Source organism: Anolis sagrei, chromosome 5 (assembly GCF_037176765.1).
Source record: "Anolis sagrei isolate rAnoSag1 chromosome 5, rAnoSag1.mat, whole genome shotgun sequence".
NCBI classification, from domain to species: domain Eukaryota; kingdom Metazoa; phylum Chordata; class Lepidosauria; order Squamata; family Dactyloidae; genus Anolis; species Anolis sagrei.
The window spans coordinates 170,193,253-170,218,320 of NC_090025.1; the positions used below are offsets into that span (position 1 = coordinate 170,193,253).

General features: G+C 42.6%; 1 protein-coding gene across 2 annotated transcripts in view; it reads left to right on the forward strand.

Annotated features, from left to right (window-relative positions):
- Positions 1-3,074: 3,074 nt before the first annotated feature.
- Positions 3,075-25,068, forward strand: part of ALDH1L2 (aldehyde dehydrogenase 1 family member L2) — a 41,061-nt gene continuing 19,067 nt past the window's right edge. The window contains exons 1-10 of one of the 2 annotated variants that reach the window (XM_060776911.2): positions 3,075-3,346; positions 12,767-12,911; positions 14,824-15,058; positions 15,900-16,065; positions 16,938-17,039; positions 18,824-18,913; positions 20,185-20,319; positions 21,587-21,712; positions 22,567-22,658; positions 23,283-23,430. In XM_060776911.2, the coding sequence (XP_060632894.2) occupies positions 3,296-3,346; positions 12,767-12,911; positions 14,824-15,058; positions 15,900-16,065; positions 16,938-17,039; positions 18,824-18,913; positions 20,185-20,319; positions 21,587-21,712; positions 22,567-22,658; positions 23,283-23,430 (1,290 nt within the window). In that variant the 5' untranslated portion in view covers positions 3,075-3,295. The remainder of the gene's footprint in view (positions 3,347-12,766; positions 12,912-14,823; positions 15,059-15,899; positions 16,066-16,937; positions 17,040-18,823; positions 18,914-20,184; positions 20,320-21,586; positions 21,713-22,566; positions 22,659-23,282; positions 23,431-25,068) is intronic. The other variant, XM_060776912.2, reaches the window with a different exon arrangement.

Consider the following 25,068-nt stretch of genomic DNA (forward strand, 5'->3'; position numbering starts at 1 on the left):
TACCTTCCCACCAGAACAGTACCTATTGATCTGCTCACATTTGCATGTTTTTGAACTAAGCTGGCAGAAGCTGGGGCTAACAGCAGGAGCTCACCCCCATTCCCCGGATTCAAACTGCCAACCTTTTGGTAAGCAAGTTCAGCAGCTCAGCAGTTTAACTTGCTGCACCACCAGGGGCTCCAGTGTGTAAATACATAAGTAAGTAAATGATGGTAGGCAAATTTACATCCCCACAATCAATCTGCATAATTACTATTATCATCAAGATGATACCCACTCCCATTCCATGTTCAATAGCCAATTTTGCTTGGTGGCTCAATCTGTCTGCAACTTTCGGAGTCCCTCAAAACAAGACGAAGTCATTGCCATATTCTGCAAAAAGGAAGGGCTGGATTTTTTAATGCAAACTATCTTAAATCAGAAGACAAGATGCAGAACCTTTCCACTTTTAAGCTTCTAGTAATATAGGCCTATCTCCATTGCATAACAGGCATGGACAAACTTCAGCCCTCCAGGTGTTTTGGACTTCAGCTCCCACAATTTCTAACAGCCTACCAGCTGTTAATAAAAAGCCTATAATAAATTGCATTTCTTATGTAGCAAGCATGGGCAAAGTTTTGGACTTCAGCTCCCACACTTCCTAACAGCCTACTGGCTATTAGGAAGTGTGGGAGTTGAAGTCCAAAACACCTGGAGGGCCAAACTTTGCCCATGCCTGCTGTATAATGAGTGTAGTTTATTATCAGCTCTTTATTCCTACTGGCTGTTAGGAATTGTGGAAGTTGTCCTGGAGGGCCAAACATTGCCCATGCCTGCTGTACAATGAATGCAGTTTATTATCAGCTCTTTATTCCTACTGGCTGTTAGGAATTGTGGAAGTTGTCCTGGAGGGCCAAACATTGCCCATGCCTGCTGTATAATGAGTGTAGTTTATTATCAGCTCTTTATTCCTACTGGCTGTTAGGAATTGTGGAAGTTGTCCTGGAGGGCCAAACATTGCCCATGCCTGCTGTATAATGAGTGTAGTTTATTATCAGCTCTTTATTCCTACTGGCTGTTAGGAATTGTGGAAGTTGTCCTGGAGGGCCAAACATTGCCCATGCCTGCTGTATAATGAGTGTAGTTTATTATCAGCTCTTTATTCCTACTGGCTGTTAGGAATTGTGGAAGTTGTCCTGGAGGGCCAAACATTGCCCATGCCTGCTGTACAATGAATGCAGTTTATTATCAGCTCTTTATTCCTACTGGCTGTTAGGAATTGTGGAAGTTGTCCTGGAGGGCCAAACATTGCCCATGCCTGCTGTACAATGAATGCAGTTTATTATCAGCTCTTTATTCCTACTGGCTGTTAGGAATTGTGGAAGTTGTCCTGGAGGGCCAAACATTGCCCATGCCTGCTGTACAATGAATGCAGTTTATTATCAGCTCTTTATTCCTACTGGCTGTTAGGAATTGTGGAAGTTGTCCTGGAGGGCCAAACATTGCCCATGCCTGCTGTACAATGAATGCAGTTTATTATCAGCTCTTTATTCCTACTGGCTGTTAGGAATTGTGGAAGTTGTCCTGGAGGGCCAAACATTGCCCATGCCTGCTGTACAATGAATGCAGTTTATTATCAGCTCTTTATTCCTACTGGCTGTTAGGAATTGTGGAAGTTGTCCTGGAGGGCCAAACATTGCCCATGCCTGCTGTACAATGAATGCAGTTTATTATCAGCTCTTTATTCCTACTGGCTGTTAGGAATTGTGGAAGTTGTCCTGGAGGGCCAAACATTGCCCATGCCTGCTGTACAATGAATGCAGTTTATTATCAGCTCTTTATTCCTACTGGCTGTTAGGAATTGTGGAAGTTGTCCTGGAGGGCCAAACATTGCCCATGCCTGCTGTACAATGAGTGCAGTTTATTATCAGCTCTTTATTCCTACTGGCTGTTAGGAATTGTGGAAGTTGTCCTGGAGGGCCAAACATTGCCCATGCCTGCTGTACAATGAATGCAGTTTATTATCAGCTCTTTATTCCTACTGACTGTTAGGAATTGTGGAAGTTGAAATCCAAAATACCTGGAGGGACAAACATTGCCCATGCCTTCTGTATAATAAATGCAGTTTGGCACCACTTTGTAGATGTCCCTCCTCATCAGCTTGACCTGGACTCCACTTCAGTGAACTTCAGAAGTTTTTAAGCAGAAACAGGATGGCCACCTGCTAGAGTGGTTGGGTTGTGCTTTTCCTGAATGACAGGGGGTTGGAGACACTCGCTGGAACACCTCAGCAAGCGAGAGTCCAAAAGTGGCAGGCTCAAACCCAGCACCTCAATCCGTGGGTGATACCAGATGAGAGACTCCCCCCTGGGCACACAGAAGACTGGGCGACTTGGAAGGCACTGAACAGACTGCGCTCTGGCACCACGAGATGCAGAGCCAACCTTCAGAAATGGGGCTACAAAGTTGAATCCATGACATGCGAGTGTGGAGAAGAGCAAATCACTGACCACCTGCTGCAATGCAACCTGAGCCCTGCCACATGCACCATGGAGGACCTCCTTGCGGCAACACCAGAGGCACTCCAAGTGGCCAGATTCTGGTCAAAGGACATTTAACCAGCTACCAAATTTGCAAAATTTGTGGTTTTTTAAAATCTGTTTGTTTGTTTTGTTCTGTTAGAAATGTAATACAATGTTCTGGTTGCGGATGACACGATAAATAAAAAAGGGGGGTTGGAATGGATAACCCTTGTGGTATCTTCCAACTCCATGAGCCTTTGTACATCTCAAACATAGACTTTGACACCACTTAAACTCTCAGGGCTCGATGCTATGGAATCCTGAGCTTTGTAGTTTGGCAGAGGAGGCTAAAGACCTTGCAAAACTACAATCCCCATTGTTCCTTAGCAGTGAGCCATGGAAGTTAAAGTGGTGTCAAACAGCATTGACTGTGCAGCGTAGATGCGCTTATAGACAGAGAGGCAGGCTGGTGGCTCCTTTTTTCTTTGCAAGGCAGCGGGGCTGGAAGGGGGAAAAGGCCAGGCTCCCCTGCGCGTGCTCGCCTGGCGGAGGGGCTTCGCTGCGCGCGCTCCCGAGGCGCTGGCTTCTGCCTGAGTTGGCAGCCTGGCTGAGTTGCATCAGACGAGACGAGACGCGGCTCCTGCGCCTTCCTCCGCCGCCGCCGCCGCTGCCGGGTACCCAAAGGCTGGACGAGGCACCGTCTTCCCATCGCTCCCTTGGCGCCTCGCCAGGTGTCCCTGCATTTCTCCCTTCCTTCCCCCCTTTTGGATGAGCACATCTCCGCCGGCCACAGAATGCTCTGCAGAGCCAACCAACTGGTGAGGAAATTCTCCACTTCGGCCAGGGTGAGTCTGAGATGATCCTTAGATAGAAGCCCAGGGAAGGGAAGGGAAGGGGCTGCCAAGGTGGGGAGGGAAGATGCTTGGCAAATCCCTGGCCCCTTCCCTCCTGCCGGAGAGAGACCTTTGCAGGGACTCAGGCACTTTAAAAGCTTTGCAAGGAAGGACTGCAGCATGATTACCTTTCCCAAAATATGCCACTTAAATCTCACCCCTTAGGAATGAAATGAAATCGCAAAAACTAGAATTCAACAAGGAGATCAAATACCAAGATGCACTGTCCTAACACTTCCCCTCTTAACTCCCCATTTAAAAAACACAACCTATTTCTCTCTGCTCCCACTCAAACCAAAGGTGCAATACAAATGTTATACTTCTCTTCTGCTAACTGCATCAACTTCTGTTAAATATAGACAGAAATGTTTAAAATTAGTACATACTTACAAGTAGTATTGATACCATTTGACCATTTTGACTTATTTCATCTTTTATGCATTATCTCAGTATAATAATAACAACAATAATAAGTAATCAGCACAAATGCAATTAAAGCCAAGATTGAAAAATCAGCTGCTGACCCAAAATGCAGACTGTGCAAGGAAGCTGATGAAACCACGGATCATATCTTCAGCTGCTGCAAGAAAATCACACAAATGGACTACAAACAGAGGCACAACTCTGTGGCCCAAATGATTCATTGGAACTTATAAGTACCACCTGATAGTAGTAAAGAACTTGTGGGATCATAAACCTGCAAAGGTAGTGGAAAATGAACACACAAAAATACTGTGGGACTTCTGAATCCCAACTAACAAAGTTTTGGAACACAATACACCAGACATCACGATTGTGGAAAAGAAAAAAAATTGGATTATTGATGTCACCATACCAGGTGAAAGCCAAATTGACAAAAAACAACAGGAAAAACAAAACTGTTATCAGGCCTCGAAATCAAACTGCAAAGGCTCTAGTATAAACCAGTACAGGTGGTTCCAGTGGTCATCAGCACACTGGATGCCATGCCAAAAGATCGCAGCCAGCATTTGGAAACAATAAACATTAACAAAATCACAATCTGTCAACTGCAAAAGGCCACTTTACTTGGATCTGGACTCATCATTCGAAAATACATAACACAGTCCTAGATGCTTGGGAAATGTTCAACTTGTGATTTTGTGATATGGAATCTAGCATATAGATCTCGTTTGCTGTGGGCAAACTCCGACCGTCCAGGTGTTTTGGACTCCAACTCCCACAATTCCTAACAAGCTTCAGGCCCCTTCTTTTTCCCCCCTCAGCCTCTTAAGTGCTCAGCCATAGCAGAGCACTTGATGAATCAACTTGGACACAGCATATTATTTGGGAACACAGAAATGCTGGACCTCTCTAGCAACCACCATGTCAGACTACACAGAGAAGCCATTGAAATCCACAAGCATCTGGACAATTTCAACAGAAAGGAAGAAACCATGAAAATGAACAAAATCTGCCTACCAGTATTTAAAAAACCCTCTAAAATCAGTACAGTAAATAAAGATCACAGTCAAAAACGGGAATTCCAGGGAGGAAACAAACAGAGCCAGCTAACACCTACCAACAAAGGATCCCCCGGACAGGAAGCAGCCAGGCTTTGAAGCTGTTTTATTCGGGAATTGAATGTTTGTCTTTTATGTTTTGGAATATGCCCTAAGCCCCTCTGGCAACTACTACTTCTCCTCCTGCTTCTTATCACTGCCTAGTTTCCAACAGACCTTACAACTTCTGAGGATGCCTGCCATAGATGTGGGTGAAATGTCAGGAGAGACTGCTTCTAGAACATGGCCATACAGCCTGGAAAACTCACAACAACCCAATGATTCTGGCCATGAAAGCCTTCAACAACACATTTCACACTTAATCAGCATTGTTGTGTTAGGGGCTCCTGGAAGCCTGCCTCAGCATGGGATAATTATGGTTTGCACTTTCCTTGTGGCTTTGTGCATACGCAGATGATTTCACACAAAAGAGAAATCTTCCCCAGCAAGTCTTTCCTTGTGCAATCGCCCACAGATTTTCATAGGGTGTGCATATTCCAGAGGATGCCATCTCCCACTTGCAAGCCTTCTATGTTTTCCCACAACCCATGGTGGTTGGTGACTTTCGTTTCAGTCAGGCATTGGGTTTGTGTTGGGTTTTAGTTTAGTTAGTTTAGCTACACCCAAGGTGTAAACTGAATTTGTTTTGGAGATAGGGTTCAGCACCGTGGACAGAACCTTTAAAATTCAGACTACAACTGAAAGCAGATTTGTCATCATGCTGACTGGGAAATCACCAGCTGCCACTGCCTATTATTTATTCCACACCCCTTTTATTTTTATTAGTAATAATAATAACAATATACTTTATTTATAACCTGCCCTACCTCCCCTGGTGAGACATTTATCCAGAAAGTATTGAATAATTGCATAGTGCCTTCTAAATGGCAGTGATAGTAATCATGCCTCTAGAAATTATTATTATTTATTATTTATTTATTACTTGCATTTATTGACCGCCCCTCTCAGCCCGAAGGCGACTCGGGGCGGCGAACAACAACAACCAGAAGACAATATACAGCAAATAAAGACGATACAAACCAGACGGATACCACACAACATACACTTACACTAAAAATCCGCTTCGTCAAGTCCTGGGGTCATAGCCGAAATTCGTAGTCCTAGTTCATTCCATTGTCAATTTAACTATCCTCAATTGAAGGCCTGTTCAAAGAGCCATGTTTTTAGGCTCCTGCGAAAGGCCATCAAGGAGGGCGCCTGTCTAACTTCAGCAGGGAGGGTGTTCCACAGCCGGGGGGCCACCACCGAGAAGGCCCGCTCCCTCGTCCCCGCCAAACGTGCCTGTGAGGCAGGCGGGACCGAGAGAAGGGCCTCCCCGGATGATCTCAAGGCCCTCGTGGGCTCGTAGGCCGAGATGCGGTCTGCAAGGTATTTTGGGCCGGAACCGTTTAGGGCTTTGTAGGATAACACCAGCACCTTAAATTGGGCCCGGTAGCAAATCGGCAGCCAGTGGAGCTGGGACAGCAGAGGCGTTGTATGCTCTCTGCGTCCAGCCCCCGTTAACAACATGGCTGCCGCGCGCTGAACTAGCTGAAGCTTCCGGGCCGTCTTCAAGGGCAGCCCCACGTAGAGAGCGTTGCAGTAGTCGAGGCGGGATGTGACCAAAGCGTGTACCACCGTGGCCAAGTCAGACTTCCCAAGATACGGGCGCAGCTGGCGCACGAGCCGAAGCTGTGCAAATGCTCCCCTGGTCACCGCTGAAACCTGGGGCTCCAGGCTCAGCGATGAGTCCAGGGTCACACCCAAGCTGCGAACCTGTGCCTTCAAGGGGAGTGCGACCCCGTCCAGCACAGGCTGTAACCCTATACCCTGTTCGGCCTTGCGACTGACCAGGAGTACCTCTGTCTTGTCTGGATTTAATTTCAGTTTGTTCGCCCTCATCCAGACCATTACAGCGGCCAGGCACCGGTTCAGGACTTCGACGGCCTCCTTAGTAGCAGGTGGGAAGGAGTGACAGAGTTGGACATCATCTGCGTACAGGTGACACCGCACCCCGAAACTCCGGATGATCTCACCCAGCGGCTTCATGTAGATGTTAAACAGCAAGGGGGACAAGATGGAACCCTGAGGAACGCCACAGATCAACGGCTGTGGCGCTGAACAGGAGTCCCCCAGCAACACCTTCTGAGTACGACCCTCCAGAAATGACCGGAGCCACTGCAGAGCAGTGCCCCCAAGTCCCATCTCTGCAAGGCGCCCCAGAAGAATACCGTGGTCGACGGTATCGAAGGCCGCTGAGAGGTCCAGGAGCACCAACAGGGACACACTCCCCCTGTCTAGCTCCCGGCGCAGATCATCCACTAAGGCGACCAAGACCGTCTCGGTACCATGTCCCGGTCTGAAACCAGACTGTGCCGGATCCAGAATATCCGTGTCTCTCAAGAATACCTGGAGTTGTGAGGCCACCACGCTTTCCATGACTTTGCCCAAGAAGGGAAGATTGGAAACAGGCCGAAAGTTGTCCAATTTAGTGGGGTCGAGTGATGGTTTCTTCAACAGCGGCTTTACAACAGCCTGTTTTAGGCTCGCTGGAATCTTGCCTTCCCGAAGGGAGGCATTAACCACCACCGTTACCCACTCGGCCAATCCCCCTCTGGCCTCTTTCAGAAGCCAGGATGGGCAGGGGTCTAGGATGGACGTGGTGGGTCTCATTCCTCCAAGTATCTTGTCCACATCCTCGGGTTTCACAAACTGAAAAGAATCCAATAAAATCGGACAAGCAGGTGCTTGTGTCACATCCACGGAGACTGCATCTAATGCGGCGTCCAGCCCAGAGCGGATCAAAGCGACTTTGTCTGCAAAGAACCGAGCAAATGCTTCACAGCGTGCTGCCGAGTTGTCAGTGCTCCCACCTGAGGTTGGGGGAGTTAAAAGACCTCTGACAACCCGAAACAACTCCGCCGGACGGTTTTTTGCAGACGCAATAGTGGCCGCAAAGAAAGATTTCTTTGCGGCTTTTATTGCCGCGGCGTATGCCCTTAAAGAGGACACAAACCGTGTTCGATTTGACTCGCTTGGGTCTGAGCGCCACACGCTCTCTAGAACCCTCTTCTTTCGCTTCATCGCTGCCAGCTCCTCAGTAAACCAAGGGGCTGGTTTAGCTCGGTTACTCGAGAGGGGACGTTCCGGAGCGATCTTGTCAATAGCCCTGGTCATCTCCCCATTCCAGAGAGCGACCAAGGCCTCGACATGATCACCTACCGCGGCGGCGGGAAACTCCCCAAGAGCCGTCAGGAATCCACTCAGATCCATTAGCCTCCTGGGGCGGACCATCCTAATAGGTCCTCCACCCTTGCGGAGGTTAGGGGGCGCAGTGAGTCTAAATCTAATCAGGAAGTGGTCGGACCATGGCAACGGAGAGCTAGACAACTCCTCCACACCGCCACCCTGCTCCCATCCCTGACAGAAAACCAAGTCCAATGTGTGTCCAGCACAGTGGGTGGGGCCAGTTATTCGTTGGGACAGCCCCATGGTTGCCATGGCGGACATGAAGTCCTGAGCCGCACCTGTGAGGGTTGCCTCGGCGTGGATGTTGAAGTCCCCCAGCACAAGGAGCCGTTGGGACTCCACCGCCAGGCTCGAGACCACCCCCGCTAGCTCAGGTAGGGAGACTGTAGTGCAGCGAGGTGGACGGTACACTAGCAGAATCCCTATTCTGTCCCGGTCACCCACCCTCAGGTGGACGCATTCGAAATTTGTGGTCTGCGGGATGGGGCTCCTGGTTAGATGGATGGAATCTCTATAGACCACTGCGACCCCGCCTCCCCGTCCTCCGGCTCTAGGTTGGTGTTGCACGGAGAAGCCTGGAGGACAAAGCTGGGAGAGATTTACGCCCCCCGCTTCATCCAGCCAGGTCTCCGTGATGCACGCCAGGTCTGCCCGCTCCTCCAGGATTAAGTCCTGGATCCAAGATGTTTTTCCGTTGACCGACCTGGCGTTCAACAACACCACCTTCAAGCCAGAGGGCCCGCTCACCTGGTTACACCAAATTACCTTAGGAGACCTGTTGGGAATAGTTAATTTAGGAAAGCGGTCCGAATTAAGCCGAATTCGTGGTCTCCTTCTCCCGCATCTCCTCCTTCCCACCACGACCTCTATGGGGGCCCCTCGGCTAGTGGAACACCTCCCTCCCTCCATGCCGCAGTTGTGAGCCATAAGGGTATTTCCTCCTATACTTGTTGTCAAGCTTATTAGTTCTTGCCAGCATCTCCCCTCCCCTCCCTCCCCCCTTCCCACCACACTCTCAATTCCAGATTCCAGGCCGCCTCCTCCTCCGCCCCCTCCGCCACAGCAGAGTAACGTAAACAGTATCCAGAGGGGGGCAGGGAACCACATGAGTGGCGACGATTCGGATGGTGGTATCGATATAGTCAGTTCTTAAAGTGCAAAATATCGTTAGGTCTTAAGGTGCCAGTTCTTACGTTCTTAAAGTGCAACAATTTCTGGAACAGCCGTCAATGATCGAGGATGAACGTCAATGATCACTCAGCAGCAACACACATTCAGCGCACATTAAAATGCTAGATCTAAAGTGCTCTACTTAACGGTATAAAGTGCGGCACGGAGGAACAGGGAAGGGGTGAAAGTGCTAATGCAGTCTAGCAGCAGTTGGAAGACGCTTGAGTGTTCCAGAAGCGTCTTTCCTGATTTTAATGCCAGTTATCTCCTAGGAAAAAGTTATTAGAAACTGTTAATCTCCTTTTTATTGATTAGTTAATTAGACTGCTTACTGTTTTCTAATAGCTTTTCCACTTCTAACTAGAAGTGACTTTGACATAAGGGAAGTTGTCTTTGTTTTCTTTTCTTTTTTAAAAAACTGGAATATCTGATAACACATGCACCTAAATTGTATTATAATATTTTTTCAACCAGGAAATCAGCCTTATTCTTTAATACACACAGAAAAGGTAAATCCAGTAGATTTTTTTTCCATTTCAGAAACATTTCCACTATCAAGTTACGGGAGAATATATTTCAGTTGAAATCTGTTACTGTAACTTATAAACCTTTAAACCTGGCCCTATCCCTTGGATAAACAGGGAACAGGCAAGTTCCCTTCTCCCTATGGCACCCCTTGTTGTATTTAAAGAGTATGGTCATGTCACTCCTCAGTGTATCCTTCACCAAGCTGAACAAACTCAGCTCCTTCAACCGTTCCTGATATATTTTGTTTTCCATATCTCTTGTCATCCTTGTTGCCCTTCTCTGAACTTGTTTTGACTTGTCTGTTCCAATTTTATTTATTTATTGTGTCAGAAGCAAATTGAGGGAACAGTCATAATGTATTTAAAAACGCAAACAAAGTTTAAAACTTGGCATTATGCTAAATGCACTTTGTCCAGAAGCTGGCCACCTGGGAGTCCCTCCATTGTGCCTGTGGCAGGGCTCAGGTTGCATTGTAGTAGGACAAGGGTTCTCAATCTGTGGGTACCCAGGTGTTTTGGCCTACAACTCTAAGAAATCCTAGCCCATTTACTGCTGTTACTTATGAACTATGATATTTTACCGATTGTATGTTTTTATGGTTGTAAACCGGGCTGAGTCCCTCTAAGAGGTGAGAAGCTCGGTATAGAAAACTTTGAAATAAATAAAATACTTCCTGATGGATGTCAGGTGGTGCAGTACTGGCTAAATAGTATAATTTCTTCAGTGGTGTTGGGTGTAGACATTCTGTGGTAATGTGACATATCTCATTTAGAGCCACATCTACTGTTTTAACATGGTGAGATGTATTCCACACTGGGTCTACACCAGCAGCAAAGTAGCAAAGCGCAAGGTCAGATGTCATCACTGTGTCTGGTTGTGAACCCCAGGTTGTTTAACATATAACAGAGTTAAAATACAAGTTAAAATCCAGTGATGAAAATTCACAACTTAAAATTGACCAGGTAGCGGTGCACATACTGGCCTACAAACCCCCCTTGCTAGCTGGGGGATCCTAGGAAATTTAGTTGATTTTGTATCCTAAAGCTGTTTTTGTGGTTGAGCCTCTAGTCTAGCCCCTTTGGATTGCTCTTTTTCTGGGCCATATGTGTGATCCTGAAGTAGAAAACTGGCTCCTGGATTTGCTGCAGTTTCCCACCCCTGCTTGGACGTCCAATATATTTCCCTGCAATTTGTGTCCATACAAAAAAGGCATTCCAAATCCAGGCAGAAAACCCCACAGGTTTTTGCCAACTTGCTGTAGTATGGTGTGTTTAACAACACTGCCTGGCATGCTGCCAAGTAACCTACATTTTTTTGGGGGGGGGGGGGGGGAATCTATGACAAGTGGTTGGTATACTAAGTAGTATTAATCTGAGCTCCTTGGATTGCATCAATTCTAAATATGAGAAAGAATGATTGACAACAGCACGTTGTATACAGATGTAGAAGGGCTGGCTTGGCTTTCGAAGGGTTTAGATTGCCACTGCAGATTTTGTTGCTGAAAAAGAGATCACAGCATAGAAATGGAAAGCCATCAAGGCAAAACCTGTGGGGATTATTTTACTTTATTTGTGAAGAGCTTGGAAAGTTACTTTTCAGGTTGCAATCCCTAGAATTCTCAATGAGCATGGAGCTAAAAAAGTAAATTTCAAATATATTTTTAATGTGTTGCAGTCAAATTGGAAACTGGAAATCTCCCTTCTGAGTAACTATAGGTAAGATCCAGGAGGTGTGATGGCCTTTTAAAATCTATCCATCGAGTTCATTGGTAGCACTTTTGCTGAAAGGAAAGGAAACTGTATGAACAGATGGTTTCCTTTAATCTCTCTTAGTAGATTCCTTGTGTGCCATTGAATAAATTAAAATCTGATATAAAATGCAATCTACTCAGCCTTAACATATTTTATCCTTGGACCATACTTTCCTACTTACACTCTCTCACACACATACTCCCATGTCTCAAATGGATTTTATATCTATTATACTTAATATCCTTTCTTGTTGAGTCCAGTATGCTTTTACTTGGTGTGTCATGTTAGGTTTTAAATAAGTTATTGCCAGTAATGTTGACCAAATCTGGAAGCAGGTTGGGTGGTGGGTAGTAGGCAAATATTGCATGTAATATGTGTAAGAAAGAAATAGGAGGAGGACATCTTACCTTACAATTGAAGCTGTGGATCGGGGTGAGCTTCCACTTTTAGCCCTACTTCCTGCCAACCTAGCAGGAGCAATAAATAAGTTATTATCAGTAATGTTGACCAAATCTGGAAACAGATTGGACAATGAGTAGTACACAAATATTGTATGTATATTTTTCTTTTGTAATATGGGTGAGAAGGAAATAGGAGGAGGAATCTTACATTACAATCAAAGCTGCAAGCTGGGATGAGCTCCCATTGTTAGCCCTAGCTCCTGCCAATCTAGCAGTTCAAAAATATGCAAATGTGAGTAGATCAATAGGTACCACTTTGGTGGGAAGATAATAAAGGCACCCATGCAGCCATGCTAGCAAAACACGACCAGGAGGTGTCTACAGACAACAGGCTCCTCGGCTTGGAGATGGAACAAAGCACCTCCCCTTGGCCAGAGTTGAGCACTGCCTCCAGAAAGCCAGAGATGAAATGTCACTGTTATTCCACTGTAATAAAAAAAACATTGAATGTTTGCCTATCTGTGTATGTTGTAATCTGCTCTGAGTACCCTCGGGGAAATAGAGCGGAATAGAAATAAAGTGTTGTTGTTGTTGCTTTCACTATATAAAAGAGAACTTTACCATAGAAAAAGCACAGGTGTGTTCAGTGAACCTAGCTAAGCATAGATTCTGTGTACATTTCTTCTTAAGAGGAATGCTTCTATTTGTGTTGGTCAGATGTTTTCTAAACTTTTGTTTTGCCTCTGCTGATAGGATTACTACCAAAATAAACTAAAGCTAGCTTTAATAGGCCAGAGCCTTTTTGGACAAGAAGTGTACCGGCACTTACAAAAAGAAGGACACAAAGTTGTAGGAGTTTTCACAGTCCCAGACAAAAATGGAAAGGCTGATCCTTTGGGTGAGTACATATCTTGGGGTGAGAAGGGCGGGATATAAATACAGTAAATAAATAAATAAATAAATAATATGTTCCTCAGCAGGTTTGAGAATTATACGCATCTCCCAGCAGCCTTTGCCAGTATAGTTAGTGTTGAAGAATGCTTGGACTTGCAGTCCAGTAACATCTGGAAGGCCTCACAATTCTTGTTGAGCTCTATATTAACTGTGACATTTATTATTTAGCAGAGATGAGGAACCTGGAGCCTTCCAACTCTCATAACTCTTGCCAGCATGAGCCATACTGAGGGATTATGGGATTTGCAGTCCAAAGTTGCAAATGTGCCCTATATCCATGTTCGCTTCCATGTACTAAGCTGAAGAGATATCTGGCACTTGGGTTTCTTATTCCTTGTAGTGACACAATACATACATATGAATAATGAATGACACATTAATACTTTTAAGCAAGATATAAACTGAATTAGGTATAAATATTTTAAGTACACATGGTATAGTGGTTTGAATGTTGGACAGGGTTTGAATCTACACTCAGGGCCCTTCTATACAGCCCTATATCCCAGAATATAAAGCCAGAAAATCCCACAATATCAGCTTTGAACTGGATTATTTGAGTCCACACTCCAATAATGTGGGATTTTCTGCCTTGATGTTCTGGGCAATAGGACTGTGTGGAAGGGCCCTCAGTCATGGAAACATATTGGGTGATTTCAGACAAGTCACATACATTCATCTTTAGATGAAGGAAACGGCAATCCTCCTCTGAACAAATCTTGCCAAGAAAACCCCATAATAGGATCAATATAAATTGGAATGGCTTGAAGCCACAAAACAACGACAAATGCTTTATACTAACTTGCACATAAAATCTATAAGAAGTATTGTATTAACCAATATGAATGACATACCCAAACATACATACAGACAGACAGACATAACAAAACTCTTCATGGACTTGCAAATCAATCTGAAAATCATTCCTCAGGGATTTCAGAAAAGTTATCATTAGTTTGTGCAACCTGCATGCAAACTTATCGTGAGAGGATTTTTTTTAAAGGGTAAGATTGTTCAGAGGGAGTTTTCATTTGCCTTTTTCTGAGGCTGAGAGAATCTTATCTGGCTCGATGAGTTTCCATGGCTGAACAGGGCTTCAAACCCTGATCTCTCAAATTGCAGTCCAAGGCTCAAACTACTACACTACTCTAACTCTCTCAGAAAAGTTATTCCCCAGAATTTGTGACTAGAAACAAATAGTAACTTGGAAACAGAAAGGAAGCTTACAGAGTATGTGAGCTAATGTTCTCCCAGACATTCCTTAATTTCTCCTTTCATTGCTGGATTGCCATGATTAAGAGTGCATCTACATGGTTGAATTAATGCAGTTTGATGCCTCTTTAATGTTTAATGATGTTTTATCTGACAATGGATTAGCAATCAAGATAACGAATTGGATGATGATTTTAACTATGAGATGTCCCGATCTGTATTGGTGGCCCAATACTGTGTATGTTTTTTGTATGTATTTTTATTTTAATTTTATATGCTTAAATGAATTGTATATTTTAACATGTTGTAAACCGCAATGAGTCGCCGCACAGGCTGAGATATTAGCGGTATACAAGCATACCAAATAAATAAATAAAATAATAAATTTAACTGCTATGGCTTGATGCTAACGAATTATAGAAGATGTAGTTTCACAAGGCCTTTGACCGTGGCAGTTAAAGTAGTGTCAAATGGCATCATTACTACAGTGTATATAACCCTAATACAGCATTGATAGAAACTAAAGTATGTTCAAGCAACATTGTAAGAAATCATTATTTGTTTTTAAATGTTTGTGTAAATCTTGCATTTCAGTATTTTCAATAATATACTATATTTCTAAACATCTAATTTCTCCTGATTCCTAGCATCTGCTGCAGAAAAGGATGGAACACCAGTGTTTAAATTCTCACGGTGGAGAGTTAAGGGCAAGACTCTCCCAGAAGTCATTGATGCTTACAAATCAGTTGGGGCTCAGTTGAATGTCCTTCCATTCTGTACACAATTCATTCCCATGGATGTCATTGATAACCCACAGCACGGATCTATTATCTACCATCCATCCATCCTGCCCCGCCACAGAGGAGCATCTGCCATTAATTGGTAAGTACAGTAGGTAATCCCCGCCCCACCCCACTACCACCACTATTGGCATTGTGTTTCCATGATGGTGAGATTGTGTGCTCATGTGAGTCAGGAGGCTATGTTCATGGCAGCAGTGCTCTTAGTAGAGACTTTTACTGGGGATCCAGACTACAAGGGTCAAACTGGGCAGCAGCAGTATTGGGGAGTGACTTTAGTAGAGAATCAGTCAGAGAAAACAGCAGAGCCACTTTAGTTAACACTTGTTAGTACTATGCATAGGGAAACATGGTAGATCTCCTTTATCTGAGTGTGGGCTCAGAAAACCCAGTTCAAAACAGATATTGTGGCATTTTCTGCCTTGATATTCTGGGATATAGATCTGTGTGGAAGAGCCCCTATCTATATTACCATAATTCAGGTTTATAGCTCAAACTATAGAGATAGAGAAGTTGAAAGATTTTGTACTAGCATCCAGGTGGAAATTGTACACCAAAACAAGACTTGTTAGGCAGCTGGAATACAAAAATAGACAACATCATGACATTTCAGCATTTCCTGGCCACTATTTTAGATGGTATAAGTTTATTTTAGGCTTTAGTGGGCTCTAGGGTTATGGGAAACAGACCACCACATTTGCTGCTGGCTTTGGTTGCTTATCACCAGTTTTGGGACTAAAATGGACCCATGGGTTGTACTTTGTCCATCACTGTTATAGTTTTCTAGCCCTGCTGCATTCTAGTCCATTCTGAAGTTTGCAGTGCTACCATTTACTTGCTTTATAGTTCAAAATAATGAAAAGTGTTCATGTTACATATTAAGAAAAATATTGACTCTTCATATCTCTTTTACTTATTTTCAGGACTTTAATTCATGGAGATAAAAAGGCTGGCTTTACAATTTTCTGGGCAGATGATGGTCTGGACACAGGGCCCATTCTTCTGCAGAGGGAATGTGATGTTGGTCCAAATGATACTGTTGATGATCTGTACAATCGGTTCCTTTTCCCAGTGGGAATAAAGGCTATGGTAAGACTGTGTGAGGTGATGGTTTGAGCGTTGGACCATTCAAATTCCTGGTCAGTCATGAAACCCAATGGTTGACTTTGGTCAAGTCTCACTACCTAAATCCAAATGAAGGCAAATGCAAATCCTCTCTGAGCAAAGCCCCTTGGGGTCACCATAAATCAGAAATGACACACAACAACAGCAACTACAACAACAACAACAACAACAACAACAACAACATGGCTACTTTGACAGTTTTTCCCAATCTGGTGTATTCCAGCTGTATTGCACTTATAGTTGTGTGCTGACAGCAAACTTCTGGAGATTGTAGTTCAATATAACTGTTGGGAAAAGCTAATTTGAAACACAGATGGTGCGAAAATGATACCTTGAAATACCATTGAAGAATTTCAGTCTAGCAAAAAATAATGCAGCAAGTTGCAGACAGAGTTGATTGTAGTTATGCATGATATTTATATAGGACTTTTTTTAGTCATCACAACTTCACATATATGATTTCAAGAATTTCCCAACCGTCCTCCAAAGCATGATAATGTGGAACTGAGGCTATTCAAGAAGCATTGGAATATGCAGAAGTAAAAAGAATCTGCACTGAATTTGAGATTAGGTTCTTCCTATGTGATGACATATCCTGAAATTAATACATGATCATAGATACTACTGCCAAATAGAGCTTGGAAATATTACTTCTTGGAAAAGCACTCTAAGAATCCCCCAGTTATCATGGCAGTTTCCCAAGCTTTACTTGATAACCATACTGAGTCCAGAATTATTTAATCTTGTATGCTTATTGGAACATGGACTTGGAATATTAATTCAAAGCCAGAATATTTAGATTAGTATCACAAAACTGATTTTTTCTCTCTCCTTAGGTAGAAGCTGTACAACTCATTGCTGATGGCAAAGCTCCACGTATTCCCCAATCTGAAGAAGGAGCAACTTATGAAGGCATCCAGAAAAAAGAAAATGCACAGGTCTTGTATTCAACAGTGTGTGTGCACGCACGTGTATGAGATCCTTATCTGGATTTTATTTCAGCAGCAGGTTATTGAATGTTGAATTTACTATGACTTTACCCATTTCAGGAAGTGTGTCATAACATCAGAACTTGGCAAAGTTACTTTTTAGATTAAACTCTTCAAAATCCGGGGCAGGTCTTCCTAAGATCCCTCGCCTTTTGACCCACACAGAAGTTGAATGGATTCCAAGGAAGTGCAATATGACTCCACAGAAGCCATTTATAAGACTATGTAACAAAATTTGAAACATGGCCCTGGTTTGAAAGTGCTATTTCCTGTTTAATTGTACAGTACTTACTTTGAAAGTAGTTGTTATATTCTAGAAATTTTGTTTTTGTGGCTACCACAAACTATGTCAAATTGGTTGAGACACTTATGAGATATTCATTGGGAAACTATAGCAAAATGCGCTGCAGGAAGTCCCACAAAAACAAAGTTTTTGCAGTTTAATAAACTTTTTCAAGATTGTTATGATAGAATCAATTAGGAAATTATATTTATAACGCAGGAACAAAATTATGTTACACAGTGTAATTAGAAACATAATGACTCATATGGCATTTACAGTATGAGATCAATTTATATGGAACAGATGCTCATTCCTTAGACTTAGCACATGGAAATATAGATGTATTAGCCATTCTCTATGAAATATTTGGGGGATGAGGTTAAAAAGATCCTTTCCAAAAATTAAGACTATAAAGAGCATGGTTTGCTGGAAGAATATAGTTGCTGGAAGACTATAATTGTGTATATTCATGTTGTTAAAAGCCAACACCATCTGTTGAAGCCGTGTGGATTCCTTACGACAGGGATTAGAAAAGTGCAGCCTTTGGGCCATATTTCCAAGATATTCACACAGCCCTTAGAGTCGCATCTCAAATATGCAGAGAGTCCCCGAGTTACAAACATCCAACTTACAAATGACTCGCAGTTAAGAATGTGGATGAGACACCAGGAAGGGGGAGAAAAATCTACCGCTTGGAAGGGAAATTCACTCCTGAAAAAATTATCCTGAAGAAAAGGTGTCTTTTTAAGCTTTGGATAGCATAGGGAAGGGTTAACACCTCTGTGGTGGTGTTGTTTGTTTGTTTGTTTTTTGTGTTTGTGCCCCTGTTCACTTTCTGTCCTTGTGATAATTGGGTTTTTAAAAATTGGCTTGTTGTATAAACAAGGATTAGTAATAAAGCTTCAGTGAGAGACACTTTTTTCCATTCTTAACTATGAGTCATTTGTAAATTGGATATTTGTAACTCTGGGACTGCCTGCATATATAAGGTGGAGACGCTGTGACTGTGTGAGTATCTTTGAAAATTAAGAATGCAAAAGTCTGGGTATCTTAGAAAATGAAGAGTGCAACTTCTTAGGTTCCCAGATCTTGCTTACACAATGCATTGATCGCATTCTTCATCAGTAGTTTAGCAAGTGAAATCTAGTTCTTTATGTGTATGTTGTGAGGTTGCATCTCATGATGTTCAAACTTGTAGCCTTTTATTGTTGCAATATATACTGTATGTGGTTTATTTTGGACCAAGTGGTCTCACTTTGTGCACACTGTCTCACTGCCTTATGTTATGTTTATTAACAGCCAGGTGATATGCCCTCTGCTTAACATCCACGTGAACATTATTCTCAGCTCCCCTGCCATTGCCTGATTAACAGATATCTGAAAGAGTTTGACAGAATGAAATCACATACATAGGTAGGAATAGTTCAACTTCTGTTTCAATTATTCCTAGATTCCCTGGGACCAACCAGCATCTGCTCTGCACAACTGGATTCGAGGGCACGATAAAGTACCTGGGGCCTGGGCAACAATTGATGGCCAGGTAAACATTGTAATTTCCGAGCATCTTCTTTCTCCTCCTTGGTATAAATATTAATACAGATAAATATTTTATCACACAGATGGTTCAGAACATTATAGGTAAACTGCTGAAAGGACAAGGAATACGTCCAGTGGCAGGTAGTGGTTCCAGTGCCCATAAACTTAAGAGCTATCCAATGCACTGTGCTTAACTGTGACACTTTGGATTGCTCCTTTAAATTTCAGACTAAAATCCACTGCTCTGCTGATATGGGATTCAGAAGCTGCCATTGTTCTAGAGAGCAAAAATGCCAATACTTTGGATTTCTCTCTTGACTCAAACATTGCCTGAAGGACATTGAAGTCAGTGTTCATTTGAATGAATGTGTTCATTTGCAGTATTTTTCTTCTTTGGCATAATTTTACAATTTTAAATGGGATTTCTCCTTTGAAGTGCTACGGAAAAGAAAGTATTTATGTTTACCTACCCCTATCAGTAGGAGCCCCTGGTAGTGTAATGGGTTAAACCCTTGTGCCAGCAGAACTGCTGACCTAAAGATCAGCAGTTTGAATCCAGGGAGCAGGGTGAGCTCCCATCTGTCAGCTCCATCTTCTCATGCAGGGACATGAGAGAAGCCTCCCATAGGATGGTAAAACATCCGGGCATTCCCTGGGCAACGTCCTTGCAGATGGCCAATTCTCTTTCAGCAGAAGTGACTTGCAGTTTCTCAAATTGCTCCTGACATGAAAAAAAAAAACCTATCAGTTTCATACTCCCCAGAGTTTTACATATGAAAATCAGGGCACATTTGGCAAAGCAATATCAGAATGTAATGAAGATAACAAAGGTTTTTTTAATGAGGGGGAGCTTACAAGACAAAAATGCTGCAGGAGTTTACTGTTTCCTGAGTCTATTGGGAAGGGCAAGTTTTCCCCTGCCCAATTGCTGTGTTAACTGAGTGCAGACTACTTTTGGATTTTGAACTCAGTTTGCAGCAATTGAGGTAAGCCAAGGTGAAAGGGGGAAACTGGGAGGAAGGGAGAGATATTGGGACATTTTAGTAGTATCTGAAAAAAGTGGGATTAGGGAAATTAATCATGATTGTTCTTGTTAGATCAGAAGAGTTGGAGGATATGTAGGAAGCTATTTTATTGAGCCAAATTAATTTACTTGCACAGTAGTATTGACACAGACTGGCAAAAGTCATCTTCACCTGAGTACATTAGATATGGAATCTGTGGCCTATTCCCAGTTGACAAAACCCAATTCTGTTTTCCTATTTCTTATTACAGATGGTTACTTTCTATGGATCCTCATTACTGGAGGGCTCAGTGCCTCCGGGTGAAGAACTGGCAATAAAAGGTGCAGCAAAACCAGGACTTGTAACTAAGAATGGCCTAGTTCTGTTTGGCAATGATGAGAAAATGGTAAGTTTTTGAGAAAATCAACAGTAATTGATAGCACAGATAGATACCAGACAGAAAATATACATTGTTGAGTGAATATATATATATATATATATATATATATATATAAAACCAATACTAACTCTGTGATAAAAAAAGAAGCAAAAAATGTTTTCAGAACAAGATTTAGAACCAGATATTAAAAGAAGGATGAGCAATTGTGGAAAGATAGGGAGCTACATTGGTCACCTTAGAAATCTTGGAGCGATGCATCCCCCATCACTCCCACCAAACCTTATGGGACATTTTCACCATGTTTTGTGGGCTCCCTGGACCATATTAGACAGAAGAGAGACTTTATTTAAGACAAAAAGAACAGATATGCCTTTCTGTTATAAAAAGGGCTGTGTGTGGAGGGCAGGCAGGCTGTGCCTCCCACATTCCCAAAAGGATATTTGCAGGTCAAAAACATTTTAAGTCACTAGATAGATACACACACACACACACACCTGGGGGTCCAGAGAGTCTTCAGATACGGTATAAATGTCCTCTATATCTTTTGGAGATAGCTCAAAAATGTGGCAGCACTTTACTGACCCCTGTATTATTACAGACACACTTCTGTTTACAGAGTCTTTCTGTGTCTTCACAGCAGACAATATTGGTATTGGGAAGATGTTTTAGGTTTTAAAAGACAGAAAAAAATCCAGGTGTTCTATTGCTGGGTTGCAGTAGCATGTCTGTAGTCAATAATGCAATGCAGCTAGAGCTGAGAGAAGTTGCAAATCTGCTCTACTGTACCTGCATTTGCATACCTACAATAGGAGAAGTAAACTGTAGCTAACTGCAGAAGCCTTTACTGGCTATGTGTGAACAGCAGATGAGAGAGAAAGAGGAAACCAGACAAGCCTGCCTCACTAACTAGCCACACCACTTTCCAAATGGAAATCTAAGAAAAGTGGAGACTGGTGAAACAAAAAGTCACAACTGGATGCATTTTGGATGCTTAGAAGATTCAAAAATGTTTGTTTCCTTATGCAAAACTTATTTGACTTGTTTCAAATATGCATAGTTTTGGCTTAAAGGTTTGCCGAAACATATTGAACTGCCACCCTCCTCCTCCTCTTTTATGGAGTGGAAACCTATAGCTATGTTTTCCATGTTATTTGTGTCTCTGGTATCAGATTTTTTTTTACAAGACACAAATGTCCAGAAATAGATCAACTTGTTAAATGAGGTACACTTTTTCTACCCTACTAACTGGATTTCTGTTTTTCCTCTCTTCTAGTTGTTAGTAAGAAATCTACAGTTTGAAGATGGAAGAATGATCCCAGCATCTAAATATTTTTCTACTGGTGATATTTCTACCATAGAACTTACTGAAGAGGAGAAGAAGATGGCAGAAGATATTAAAGTAAATTATTGCTTGATTTTAAAGAGGAAACACACAAAAATGTTTATTTAAACCTTGTTGTGAGTCAGTGGGGAGGGATATACTTGTCTTTTAAATTTTGGACAGCTCTCACAACTTTGTTGAATGCTTTCTAAATAAATGAATAAGAAAGGAAAGGGAATATGAAAAATGTCTTCATTTATAACTTGAGCTGCCTTCACCACACTCCGATGCTGCTTGACCACACGTATCCTGTTTTTCATCTGTGAAATGCTGGAGGGTATGAGAGTCAGTGTGGTGTAGCAATCTGAGCTTTGGACTATGACTATGGAGACCAGGATTCAGTTCCTTGGATGTGGAAACCCACTGGGTGATCTTGGGTTAAACACATACTTAGCTCCAGAAATCTTCATGATAGATTTCCTGTAAGTTGGAAACATCTTGAAGGGACACCACATAAGGAGGTATAGAAGGACAGGGCACACACTCTCCACCTGAAAGCACAGGAAAATTCCCTTTGAACAAATTATGCCAAGGGCACCCTGCCAAGAATCACCTTAGGACAAGTCTGCACAACCTGTGCCCCTCCAGCTGTCTTAGATTCCAATTCCCAGAAGCCCTAGCCACCTTGCCCAATGGCCCAGGGATTCTGGGAGTTGAAGTCCAAAACACCTGCGGTACTCCGTAAGTCAGAAATGACTTGAAAGCACACAGTAACAACAAAAACAACAATGGTTTTAGTTTCTCAGGAGTTTCTGGATGTCTTATAGCCCAAGTCGGGGAAGACAGTGGGGCCTGAATCAAAGATGTAAAATCTTTGAATGTGTAATTTGGAACCAAGAAGCCTTGTCTGAAATATTTTCCATATTTTGCAGTCCACTTGGAAAGGAATTTTGAGTAATGTGGCTGTCCTGGAGGATACCACTGACTTCTTTAAATCTGGAGCCTCCTCTATGGATGTTGTTCGGTAAGTCAATATCTTATAAAGCTTCTACACTGAGCCCATGTTGTAGCAGGAAACATAAAAGCAGAGTCTTGTTCATCCACACACCACATGACTGGCAGGAATATGGGACAGGACCTTCCCAGTGATTGGTCACCCATTTTAGATTTCTCAGTTGATATAATCTAGAGCTGCATCTACATTGTAGAATTAATGTAATTTGACACCATGTTAACTGCCATGGCTCAATGCTATGAAACTATGGGGGTTGTAGTTTGGTGAGGCACCAGCACTCTTTGGCAGAGAAGGCCAAATTTCTTGTAAAACTACAACGTCTGTAACTCCATAACATCAAACCATGACAAAGTGTTGTCAAAATGCATTAATTCTGTAGTGTAGATGTAGGACAACTCCCTCCCTCCTCATCCTTTTGCTGTTAGATAAAGACTGTCCTTCCCTCAAAAGACATAGGTAACTATGCCTGATTTAGTAAGTGCAAAAAAACACAACCACAGGAGCTGGGGAAGCTATTTTATTTATTTTATGTAATATTTTTATCCTGTCCTCTATTTTAAGATTTTAGTATGTTCTATGGCTGTCCTCATTTTGACCAGATTCTTATCATTTTGTATTTGTTTTACTTTTAAGGCTGATTGAAGAGATCAAGCAAAAATGTGCTGGTCTCGAACTACAGAATGAAGATGTCTATATGGCGCCAAAGCTTGGAGATTTTATCCAACTGGCTGTCAGGAGACACAGGGGAGAAGACAAAGAGGAGGAATTAGCAATCGATTATGTAAGCTACTTTCCCAAAAGCAGGATTTCTTTTACAGTGGACTAACCAAATGTCATAATCATGGGCAATATGTGTCCAAAAGGAAAGATTGCAAAAAATCTTTATGAACATCTCTGTGCCTCCTGCACATAAACACAGGTTGTACACACACACAGGATCAGTCATTAAGGGCCAGATCATATGAGAGAACATTGTTCCCTGAGATCAAACAGAAATCCATTCCATATCTAAAGTCTGAGATGAGGTCTTACTGCATACCACTCAAGAATGTATTCTGTAGAGCAATTTAAAAGTACTGTAACAAGCAAGAAAAAAGTAGATTAATATCAACATGTTTGTTTATCTATTAAGAAATGTATTAATAAAATGGAGGAGATTATCAGTCTCCTCCTCCTCCTGTTGTGTTAGGAGTGACTTGAGAAACTGTAAGTCACTTCTGGTGTGAGAGAATTGGCTGCCTGCAAGGATGTTGCCCAGGGGGACGCCTGGATGATTTGATGTTTTTTTACAACTTAATTATTACTTTAATAATTTAATCATAAATAAACAGGAGCAAAAAGTGATGGCTTAATGCTGAAATATACCTGTGGGATGTAGAAGTGGGCAGGTGAGCTTTAGTGAGTCAAAAAATACTTGGTGTTCATCACTAACACCAACCCCCTTTTGAAAAAAAATATATTTTTCTTTGTCCTTTCATTGAGTGGAGGGAAGAATTAGGTCAGGCAGTGGGTGGTACTTTTTCAATCTCATGTTTGCCTTTGTCAGAGCTACCAGAGACACTTTGAAGGAAATGTCATGGTGGCTATCCTGCTGCCCATTTTCATTGCTGCCATCTGTAGCGCCTCTGCTTCCTGGTTAGTTCTCTGAAGACTCTGGTGGAAGACCTAGAGATTCCTAGAGATATGTTCTTTCTAAGAATCTCTAGGGTTCCTTCCACAGAGCTGAATAAAATCCCACATTTTCTGCTTTGAACTAAAATACGAGGCAGTGTCGACTCAGGTAACTCAGTTGAAAGCAGATATTGTGGGATTTTCTGCCTTGATATTCTGGGTTATATGGCTGTATGGAAGGGCCCTAGATCCCCCAAACCAACTCAATGGTCAAATTCTGGTGGAAGTTCATCAGACAGTTGCTCTGGAGGCTCTAGAAATTCCTAAAGAAAATATATTTATGAAATGCACAAATAATCAAATCCAAAAAAGTTAAACATGAAAGTGTTAATTGTCAATTGTATTATGTGTAAAATAAATCACTAACATAATGCTAGTGGTTTGAGTGTAGGACTAGGAAACCTGTTGAGTGAACTTAGGCAAATCATACTCTCTCAACATTAGGGGAATACAGTAGCAAACCTCTGAGATGGTAGAATCATAGAGTTGGAAGAGACCACATGGGTCATCAAGTCCATCCCCCTGCCATGCAGGAAAAGCACAATCAAAATACCCTGACAGATGGCCATCCAGCCTCAGTTTAAAAGCTTCTGAGGGGGAAGCTTCCACCAGACTCCAAGGCAGAGAGTTCCACTGCTGAATGACTCTTACAGTCAGGAACTTTCCTATCAGTCCTTTCCTATCATTTGAACCAATTGCTCTGAGTTCTAGTTTCCAGGGCAGCAGAAACCATGCTTGCCCCCTTCTC